Source organism: Phragmites australis, chromosome 17 (assembly GCF_958298935.1).
Source record: "Phragmites australis chromosome 17, lpPhrAust1.1, whole genome shotgun sequence".
In the NCBI taxonomy this organism is placed as follows: Eukaryota; Viridiplantae; Streptophyta; class Magnoliopsida; order Poales; family Poaceae; genus Phragmites; species Phragmites australis.
This window is the reverse complement of record NC_084937.1, coordinates 25,869,249-25,879,737: the sequence shown is the minus strand read 5'-3', so window position 1 is coordinate 25,879,737 and position 10,489 is coordinate 25,869,249. Positions and strand designations below refer to the sequence as shown.

General features: G+C 45.2%; 2 protein-coding genes across 2 annotated transcripts; both read left to right on the top strand.

Annotated features, from left to right (window-relative positions):
- The first annotated feature begins 1,545 nt into the window (after positions 1–1,545).
- LOC133897744 (protein MANNAN SYNTHESIS-RELATED 1-like) lies at positions 1,546–4,786 on the top strand. Its single transcript, XM_062338561.1, has 6 exons — positions 1,546–1,939; positions 2,729–2,873; positions 2,966–3,033; positions 3,153–3,238; positions 3,415–3,997; positions 4,264–4,786. The coding sequence occupies exons 1-6, from the start codon at positions 1,835–1,837 to the stop codon at positions 4,540–4,542; spliced, it is 1,266 nt and encodes a 421-aa protein (XP_062194545.1). The 5' UTR covers positions 1,546–1,834; the 3' UTR covers positions 4,543–4,786.
- A 252-nt stretch (positions 4,787–5,038) lies between these two features.
- LOC133897021 (uncharacterized) lies at positions 5,039–8,783 on the top strand. Its single transcript, XM_062337618.1, has 4 exons — positions 5,039–5,102; positions 6,160–6,637; positions 7,009–7,058; positions 7,777–8,783. Exons 1-4 carry the CDS (start codon positions 5,039–5,041, stop codon positions 7,785–7,787), a joined length of 603 nt encoding a protein of 200 aa, XP_062193602.1. The 3' UTR covers positions 7,788–8,783.
- Positions 8,784–10,489: the final 1,706 nt, after the last annotated feature.

Below are 10,489 nucleotides of genomic sequence, written 5' to 3'. Positions count from 1 at the left end.
ATGGGGGTGGATCGCCGTGAGCACGGCTGTCGGCTGGCCCATGAGGCATCTATCAGCGAACGATATGCGAGCGCGGTCGGCCGGCCGGCCGGCTCGCCGGCTCTTGAGGCACGTGGTGCGGCGTGCTCTGCGGAGCATGCATCGATTGATCCAAGTCATCGCCAAGCTGTGCACCACGTCACTAACTCATAGTCGGGACCCGGGAAATGCACTTCTAATTTGCAGGGACTTATCGTTTGTTTTGAAGGACAAGGGCTAAAACGAACTACTCCATCCCTTCGATTCCAAATTTGATTTGGGTATTTATTTTGCAGTTGGCTGAGAGACCTTACATTCTTGATATGCACAGTATATAAATGAGTACTATTTCACATTTATTCTACACTAGGCCGAACTCCCAGCCCGTGCCCTGCGCTAGCCACGTGTCCTATGAGCACTCGTCCCACGCCCCACGTGCCACCATATGTCCCCTCGCAAGCTCGTCCGCGTCCTGCGTGCCCCGTGTCTATGCGCCTTCGCCGCCCCGCCCCCTTGGCCACTGGCTCCTCCGCCACGCCACCTCCTTCACCCTTGCCCCCCTCGGTCCTCCTCCTGCCGCCGCGTCGCCTTGTCCATTGCGTCCTTGGACGCCGCTGCCTTCGTCACTCCCGCCCCCTGGGCTCTCTTCCGCCGACAACTACTGGCATTAATTAACACAACTAACAACTACTGTATTATTGAAAAACTACTTACACTACTAAATAAAAATTATTATAATTTAGAACTACTGTCACTACTGAATAACTACTAAACAAAAATTACAGATATTACTAAATAACTTAAAAAAATTACTACGACTTAAAACTACTAAACAACTACTGACATTAATAAACAATAATTACTAACAACACTACCGACACTACTAAATTACAGAACAACTATTAAATAATTACTGAAAAACTACTACTTAGATAACTACCGAGCGACACGGGTGCCCGGGCGAACAAACCTGCCGCCTTCAACAATCAAAGGTATGACTTCAACATTTTTTGTTGTCGTATATCAATACAGCCACACCTGCCGCCTTTTTTTTCTGCGCACCTGCCGCTTAAAAGTTAAAACCTTTGATGTTCAGTTTTTGAAAGCAAACGTCACCGGCATCCTCACAAGTCAGAACTGAATTGACTTATACCTAAACTATAAAATCTTGGTTATTTATTAATCTATGTATCTTAATATGTTGTTACGCAGATCTCTTGCTTATTTTGAAAGGCAAACCATAAAAACCATTCCTTTCCTGCAGTTAAAAAAAGAGCCCCTTACAAACATGGTCAACAACAGTGAATTTCGGAGAAGTAATAGCTAAAAAAAATTATTGACATCTGAATCCACATAACAGAGAAAAAAATGATCGAAATTTCAGTAAAATTTTATAAATTTCAGTCTTTTCACCTGTGAATAAAAAATGTAAAACGAAATTAAAATCCATGCTCAACAGGATAGGAGAGAGAATCACAGCCGTGCTACCGACACCAACTGGCCCCTGTCAGAATAACAGAATGGGCAGCCCCGCTCTCACCAGTCACCACGCCGGGATACCCGCACGCCAGTGCGGCACCAACCAGCCGGCAGCCGAACCCAAGACCAGCGCGCGGCGCGGCGGTGCAAGAGGCAGTCCCCATCATTTATTACTAGCGCCGAGCCGGCACCCCCCCCCCCCCCGCGTGCGTAGCGTGCTTGCCTCACTCTCACACTCCCTGTGCTCTCCTGTCGGTGGTCGCTTGCTTCTTCTCCCCCTCCCTCTGCTGCCGCTTCCACAAGTCCGCCCTCGGTTCAGTTGGGGCCGGTCGAATCAATGGCGGTGGACCCGCGGCAGATGGTGGCGGGCTTCCTCACGCTCTCCATGTTCGTCATGCTCGGCAACATGATCAAGCACGACCACTTCTCCTCCGGCACCGAGGTTATTCCTGCAAAAGATCTCTCCTTTCCTCTCCTGCTTTCCTTTCCTGGGTCCTGGTCCCGAGCCTGTTTGCGGTAGATTCTTGATTTGGTTGTGTGTGGCAAGTTCTTTGCGAGAATCAGCCACATGTTTCTACTAATCAGTGTTGTTTGGGCGAGGGGTCATAAATGGGGTGATTGATTTGGTCTGTGCTGTTCTGGCTGATCTGTAGAGTGTGGTGTGTTATTAGGATTGAGATTTCCATTTCCGTTTAGTTCTTGCCAAATCTGAAGCGGTTTGGGGATCCAGCAGTGAAGGGGGATCTGGCACTATTCTGTGGCCTTGACTTTTAGGGCTTAGCTAGGGTTTATATTATTCAATTCCAGCCCATTAGCACGTTGCCCCAAGGTTATTTGGTGGAGAGTCAAAACTCAAAAGAATGGTATATGTAAAGAATACATTGTGAGCTTCCCCAAAACAGCCCGTTGGTGGGGGCCGCATCATCAATAAGAAAAACACCAGCAAAGATATAATGCAAAAGGAGGAAGTCATTATTCTTAATTTTCTTTACAAAAAATCACTATCATTAGTCACTTAAAAAAAAATTGAGATAGCCTCCTCAGTCTCTCCAGGAAAAAAGCAAACAGGTATCCTGAACTAACCGGCCGCATCTAGTATGCCAAACCGCTGAATTGTTGCATAGCCATGGAAAGGGAGCTGTTATTGATATCTGATAAATCAGGGTTATTGGAAGGTTTTGTTTTTTCAACCGATTCGGGCATGCTGTAATCGATCCCAATTTGCAAACAGCTGGGCTTGGAGGCAACAGGTGTGGAGTTCAATGCGGTGACAGTTGCGGACAATGCTGAAATGACCGATGCCAATAGTGTTGGAGTGGAGCACCTAATGGAAGCTGACGAGGAACTTAAACCCTGCTGGGCCAAACCAAGTCCAAGTAAGTAGTGCCGTATTCTTAAATTTTAGTAATTCTTTATATGCGAATCTTTCCCTGAATAATGTGGTTACTCATGCTAATGATTTCTGCAGAAGTTCAGCCGTCTAATGGTTTTGTTACATTCTCATTGACTATGGGTCCTGAATATCACATCTCACAGGTGAGCCTGTAACTCTGAACTTGTTGGCATAATTGATTATAGAAGCAAAATAAACAGTGTGTCTGCATATTCTGTTTGATGGAATTCCTGGAACACCGCCTCACAAATTTCAACTGCAGATTACTGATGCTGTGGTTATTGCAAGGCATCTAGGTGCAGCGCTTGTACTTCCAGAAATCAGAGGAAATGAATTAGGAAATAAGCGGTATGTTTCTTGAACAAGGAGGCAATTTTCCAGTTCCTTAAGATAAATCCTCTTGCTGATGTGTAAACATTGCAAATTTATGTGCTTACTATATGAGCCTCTAGGCATTCGCAGTTGCTTTCATAAATGTGGCAATTGTTGTCTATCTCAACTAATGACATAAGTTTTATAAACAGAAAATTCCAAGACATGTACGATGTGAATAAATTCATGAGCAGCTTGGATGGTGTTGTCGAAGTTATACATGAACTACCTGACGAAGTGAGGGCTAAGAAGCCAGCAGTTATTAGAGTACCAAACCGGGTGACCGAAGGCTTCATCATGGAAACCATTCAGCCCATCTTCCAGACAAATAATTACTTAAGACTTGCAATCGTTTTCTCTTCAATAAGTTTAAAACCAAAGGAGACGGATAACAAGGATTTGGATTCAACTGCTTGCCTTGCAATGTTCAGGGGCCTCGAATTGAATCCTGAATATTCTGAAGTGGCCAAGCGAATGTTGGACAGGCTTAAAGAATTAAGCAAGAAATCAGGTGGGACAGTTTTGGCAATCGATGTGCAGACCAACTTGCTAGGAAAGAAGAGTTGCATAACAAACGGAGGCGCTAGAAGAAAAGGCTGTTATAACCCTGATGAGGTCCTGGGTTTCCTGCAGAATGTTGGCTTCTCTGCTAATACAACCATCTACTTGACAGAGACTTGGTGGTACAAAGGCCTGAATGCTCTGAAGGAAGCATTTCCGAACACTTATACCAAGGCAATGAATTTATGCCATTTGATCAATGTGCATTACATTCTGTTTTCTCCCAAGCAATTCATCCTAAATGCTACACATTGAAAGATAAACACTTGTTGCCTTGCCATGATGTATTAACTGACATAAAAGCTAGTCTTATACTGCATAGGAAAACACACATATAGTTAAGGTGATCCACCCAAATTTGATCATCGCCTTGTTTCGGATTTCATGTGTACAACCATGTTTCTATGTACACTGAGTGGCACAAATTTGTGTTTCTGCAGGATGACATAATGCCAGCTGAGAACAAAGGCGAATTCCTGAAATCCGGCAACGCAGACCTAGCAAGAGCTCTGGACCTCGAGATCTGCTCCCAGAGCGACGTGTTTGTCCCTGCTATCGCCGGTTTGTTCTACGGCCATGTCACGGGTAAGAGGATCGCGTCAGGCCGGACCCGAATCCTTGTACCTGCTCTAGGGTCCAGCAGTTCAGCTCAGACTTCCGACTTCATCTCCACATACATCTCCAAGAAGAGCCACCTTGCCTACTCATGCTACTGCTAGTATTGCTTTTGTACTGTCATTAATAAGATCAACTGAAGTGAGCTGCTTGGCAGTGCTTTGGGTGCACATATGTTGTATGTTAAGGTTACTTACTGCTATTTGGACTTTGGAACAATAGCGAGGAGCATAGAATTGCAAGTGTGCTGTAAAATGAGCATAAGGTTAGGCATGTGAGAAGAGTGTACTTCAGTACCCGGTAGCGCTCGCTCATCATCTTCTGTCAGCTCACCAGTTGCCGTAGAAATTGCTCTGAAAATTTCCATACAAATTATGTACAAGTGTGAGCTCTGCTGGTCTGCTCTGTGGATCGCGACGCCTGCTTGACGTCGAGGAGGGCGACGCCGCCGGCGAGGCATCGCGTTGCGTGGGCGGCCAGCGCTCGCTCAGCTAGCGAAGCGCGGCGGTGACCGCAACAAAGGGGGCCAGGGGGCTCCGCGATCACGAGCTCGTTCTCCCCGGAGGAGGCGTGGCAAGGGCGTTGGCCCCCTGGAGAACGATGCCGTCCGTCCACGACGCCGCGGTTGCCCAGTGGCACCAGGCCGGGGAGGCCGCGCTCGCCGGTCGGCGGCCAGGGAATCCACCGTTGACCCAGTCAGTGGGCGTTCTCACGTACCAACCCTAGTCCTGGCGACATGAAAATTCTATTAGATCATACGAACACATGAATTATCATGATATTTATTTGTGTTGATATTCGTACTGAAAAGGTAGATGAAAAATTATAAAATAAAAAAATCACTAAATAAATAAGTATCAGATAGAAGCGATAGAAATAGACTATACATTTGCAAAGATATAAGGAGTTGCATTTCTGGTCGTATGACCCCTCTGCTCACACCTAAACGGCCCAGATAGGCATGGGGAAGGTTTTCAGAAGAGGCCCTCAGTTAAGTATAAATATCTGTCGAACCCCAAATATATTTGGATCGCGTCCAGTTTGGGGCCTTCGCGAACCGTCCGATCACACTTTATCATTGATCCTAGTGGAGCACGAGACTCCCGCCGTGCACAGACGCGACCCCAAATTGCTTGCCACCCTAGGTTGACTTGCAGCGGCGACCTCCCGGAGCAGGCGACCCTGGGACACCGACGATCGGAGTGCGGTGGAGCTCCGGTGATCCGCGGAGCGTCTGCAGTCGCGGGCGGCGCTGAGCCGCTGAGGGCGAGGACTCATGGAGCACGTGGCCGACATCGGTGCCCCTGAATTGTTGTCCCTGGTCAGGCTGCCGTTAGGTTCGTCCCCGCATTGTCGTTGCGTTTCACGGCTGCACAGAGTAGTAGGAGACACACGGCGAGGCAGAAGAAACCAGACGGGCTGCTGGATATGCCGGCGACGCGCTCTCTCCTTCTGCAGCAGGCTGCATGTAATACTGAATTTTTTTGAGACAGGAAATAAAAAGGTTTTGACCAAAAAGTTGACTTTTGATCCGTTACTCATATGGACGATCGGAGACCGTGGTTGCGTTCATCTCGTCGAGACGAACCCATTTTACTATTTATATGTCCGTTCCGGACACTGTGAGACCCGTAGCGAGCCCAATAAATTTAGACCGTTCGTTGTTTTGAAAAAATAAATAAATAAAAAGAGGATAAGTATCGGATGGATCGGTCATCCAGATACTTCGGGCGCTCGCATTTCCGCATCTCTCTCTCACTCCTGCGTCTCTCTCTCCCCTGCGTTGCGCCGAGCCCGTCACCGGCCTGCCGGTCGCCGCCGAGCTCCCGCCGCCGGCCGCCGCGCCCCTGCTGCCGCCTGCTGCGCCGCACAGCACCGCAGCCACCGCCGAGCTGCCGCTGCGCCGCGCCACCGTCCGCAGCGCGCCGCCGTCGCGCCGGACCAGCGCGCGCCGCCGCCGTGCACGCCGGGTCTGCGCCGCTGTTGGCTGCCATGCAACGTCGAGCTAGCAGCTAGAGCCGGCCGAAGCAGCCAGCGCCGAGCGAAGGAAGCCAGGAAGAAGAAGGAAGAAAAGAAAAGAAAGAAGGAGAAAAGGAAAAAAAAAGGAAAGAAAAAAAAAGAAGAGGAAAAAAGAGGGAAAAGTTGGAAATTTTGGAATTTCGTCGGATTCATCGTCAATCTTTCGAAGGCGAATTCTTGGTAATTTCTGGACGTTTATGGTTTGATTAAATCAAATCAATCAATTCCTGTCGTATCATTTCATGTGATCAATAGTCTGATTCGTTTCGATAATTGTTGTTGATTCGAAGATACGACATCTGAGTCGACATATTCTTTTTGTTCATCGGAGCGAAATCTAAGTAGTGAGAATTTTAGTTCGACTCTGAATTGGAAATAGTGTATCATTTCATGTGATACAGTTTCTGTTCGATTTTCCGAAATATAGGCGTACCGATGGCGTGGACGTTATTCTTTTTCGGTAATTGGTTTAGGTGCTTTTGGCGTATTAGCGTGTGTCCTCTTCTACTTCGTCGTTGTGGCATCGTTGTACTAATAGTGTGTTTGTTCAGGTGGTGCAACCTCACGTCACGACTAGTGCCCGGCTTCATCGTCGGTAAAGGCAAGTGATTGTAGCGAATGGCTACGCTTTAACCTCTTATTGGGTTGCCTACATTCTTTAATTACAAGGCATTCATCTAATCTGAATAACTGATTATGAGCTGGTTACTATGTTGTTTACGTTTCCAGAAGTTTTCTCGACGTTTGATTTATGAAGTGCAGTAAGCACGATATGCCATTCTGCAGTTGTTCATTATTATTTTATGCAATGTTTTTTTGAAGTCTCAAGCATATTCCGGGAGTTATGTTAGTTATGCTTGAAGCATGTCATACATATACATCTCATGCATTGGAAGTTTGTCGTCGTCTTCTGGCCGTGATCGTACCGGTACAGCACCGTATGTCACCCGAGGAGGGGTACGGTACACACCCTTACGTTACCCGAGGAGGGGTAAGGGTGAGGAGAGCATGTCATGTGCATGGTTATGTCTTCTTATGAAATTCAATGGATTATTCGCATCAAATCTTATTTCCTTTAGTTAGCTTGTATATAGATATATATGCGGCTCTGAAGGCTTATACCAACCGAATGTGAAAATGATTAATGTTATCGTTGGACTTGCTTAGTCATAATTGTTTCTCCTAGTGTTGGCGGTCTGTTTCATTACTAGTTTCTATTTAGAATGGTTAGCACATTTATCTGTGGCTAAATAGCTTTTTTTGTTAAAGTACCTTTCTCTTGCTGAGATTTTTGAATCTCACCCGTGCTTTCTTTCCAGGTTCCTTTTGAGATGTCAATCGCTTGCGGGATGGGTAGCTACACGTTGCCTGCGCGTTCACCTTCTCGCTTGGGCTAAACTTGATGTCCTGTTAGATATTGTCTTTTGCCCTGTAATGTATATACTGAGTTTGATGGTGGTTCAGTTGTTTGGTCGAGGCTTGTATCTCGTTTGCTAGGATCATTATTTTGCTAGTGTGATATTCTATATCTGTTCTGTCTGATTTGTTGTTGCCTGTTATACCTCCACTTTCAGGGGAGATGCTGCTGAAATTTTTCTCTCAACTTTTGGCAGATTTTTTTGAGGTTGGCCTAGGTGACATTCCGGACTTGTTTTGGTCCCCGGGTATCACACTGCAGCTCTACAGCTCGTCGTCTACGTCAGAAAATGGAAATGCAGGTGCACCGGCACCAGATCATGGCACGCCGGAGCGTGTACTTGCAAGCTTTCGCCTCCCGCGCAGCAATAGAAACAACACTACAAATGGGCAAAGGGGATAACAACTGCAGTTCGCAACACAACAAAGCAATGCCTTCTAGTAGTTTTAACTCTGTCCCAAATTCATAGGCAATTGTGGAAGCTTAGTGCTTCAATCTGAACAAATTCGCAGGGAATTTGAAGCGCAACGATCTTCGCACTACACTGCACACCGTGAACCGGCTCTCTCTTATTCTTGTATGCATACATCTAGAGGGGGGTTGCACGCCCTGCCTGCTGCCTGGCACACTGTGACACAGCCTGCGCACGGCTCCAGAAGATGCTGTTCTAGCAAGCGTTGGGGAGGTCCGTCGACGCCTTTCAAGCTACACTTGCAGACTTGCTCGCCGTCCTGCTAAATCTCAGCACAGCTCTTGCCGCGCTGTTCTTCATCTGCAATATGCAGTGTACTAGGGACTGTAAGCTTGCAGAATGCAGATATCCAAAGGGGAAGAATAAGTGGATAGACAAGTTTTTTAGATTAAGGTAGTTTATTTCATAAAGTAAATAAAAGTGTTCCGATCTCTACATCCAACAATGTATACAACCGTTCATTCATTATTACAAAAGTGAATGCTCAGGCAAAGGCTCCGACCGCCCATGAGCCAACTGACCAAAACACAGAAAGGGAAATATAAACCAATAGACATGTTCATCTCAAACATTCATTTATTACTAAACCTCCACCCGAACTTAGCGAACCTGTACATCGTGGTGGTCTCCAAATTCCCTGGCTTGGCCTTCCTCTTTCGAGAAGTGCCCAGAGCCGTATCCAGTACGTACTCTGAAAATGACCTGCATGAAAGTTTTTTTTGGTACCTTGTCAGACACCAATTCATTTTGGTTGAGCCATATAGACCAACAAAAGGCCGCAGCTCCAACTAAAATTTGTTTCTTTAGCCCTTTCTCTGTTCCCCCAAGCCAAGAACCAAACATGTTAATGGCATTGTTTGGAGGTTATAGACCAAAAGAAACTTAAACAATTCTCCATACAAATTTTGCAAAAAAACAATCAAAGAAGAGGTGTTGTATTGTCTCATTGCAATTACAGAAACAACATCTTTCATTTTCATGCCAATTTCTCTTGATTAAATTATCTTTTGTAAGAATAACCCCCCTAAGAAAAAAACTATAGAAAGATTTTAATCTTTAAAGGAAGGCGCAAGCTCCATATCAAGCTATTGTTTGGAGTAATGTCATCATTTAGTACGACCTTGTACATTGTTGAACTGAAAATTGTCCACTCTGGTGTAGAGACTAGCTGAAGCTATCTGGTTCATCATTTAACTTAATATTTCCCGATCCCGCTATCTAACAATTCCATGCTTTCAATCTGTTACCCACTAAGTATTGATGAAAAGAAACATTAATTAGTTCATAGCTTAGGACATCAGCCGCAGACCGCAGTAGCATTTTTTTCTCTGGTGACTACATTATATAAGATGGGAAACTGCTCACTCAAAGTGGTAGAACCTAACCATTTATCCTCCAAAAGTGGATCTATCTTCCATTATGTAATGTAAACTTCCTATAGGAAAGGAACCTGTCTTTGACATTCATCAGTCCAATGCAAAATTGTGAATCACTTGGTTTCTCTACTTGAGTTATTATTTATTGCCAAGATATTTCTTTTTAAGCAATCATTGTCACTACCCATTCTCATTTATCAGTTTGAATAACCACTTACTTAGTAGATACTCATTTTGGATTCCTAGGTTTTGAATTCCCAAGCCTCCTTGTTCCTTTGGTCTACACAAGATGTTCCATTTCGCTAATTTATACTTCTTCTTATGATCATCCCCTTACCAGAAGACCCTAGAGCGATAGAAGTCTAATTTTCTAAGAACCCCTTTTGGTACTTCATAAAAGGATAACATAAACATAGCCAGATTGCTAAGAACATAATTAACCAGTACTAGCCTCCCACCATAAGATAAATGCTTGCCATTTCAACTGTTCAATTTCTTTTCGAAACGTTCTTCTAATGTTTTCCAATCTTTGTTGCTAATCTTCCTATAATGCATCAGAATTCCCAAGTATCTAAAAGGATAGTCCCCCATTGCACAACCAGACAACTGCGTCTACTCATCTTCATAATCTTTTGCCTCTCCATAACAGAATAATTCACTCTTATAAAAGTTGATATTAAGTCGAGACAATTGCTCAAAAACACATAGCAAGAGCTTCATATTTTTTGCCTGTTCAAGATAAAGGATCTCCCTGTCTTAGTCATTTT

What these genes read in the sequence shown, in the direction of transcription:
- LOC133897744 (XM_062338561.1), top strand. Translation starts at nt 1,835, where the DNA reads ATGGCGGTGGACCCGCGGCAGATGGTGGCGGGCTTCCTCACGCTCTCC. An exon ending in ACTTCTCCTCCGGCACCGAG is followed by an intron (nt 1,940 to 2,728) that starts GTTATTCCTGCA and finishes ATTTGCAAACAG; the next exon opens with CTGGGCTTGGAGGCAACAGG. An exon ending in CTGGGCCAAACCAAGTCCAA is followed by an intron (nt 2,874 to 2,965) that starts GTAAGTAGTGCC and finishes TGATTTCTGCAG; the next exon opens with AAGTTCAGCCGTCTAATGGT.
- LOC133897021 (XM_062337618.1), top strand. Translation starts at nt 5,039, where the DNA reads ATGCCGTCCGTCCACGACGCCGCGGTTGCCCAGTGGCACCAGGCCGGG. An exon ending in CGGGGAGGCCGCGCTCGCCG is followed by an intron (nt 5,103 to 6,159) that starts GTCGGCGGCCAG and finishes TCGGTCATCCAG; the next exon opens with ATACTTCGGGCGCTCGCATT. An exon ending in CTTTCGAAGGCGAATTCTTG is followed by an intron (nt 6,638 to 7,008) that starts GTAATTTCTGGA and finishes GTGTTTGTTCAG; the next exon opens with GTGGTGCAACCTCACGTCAC.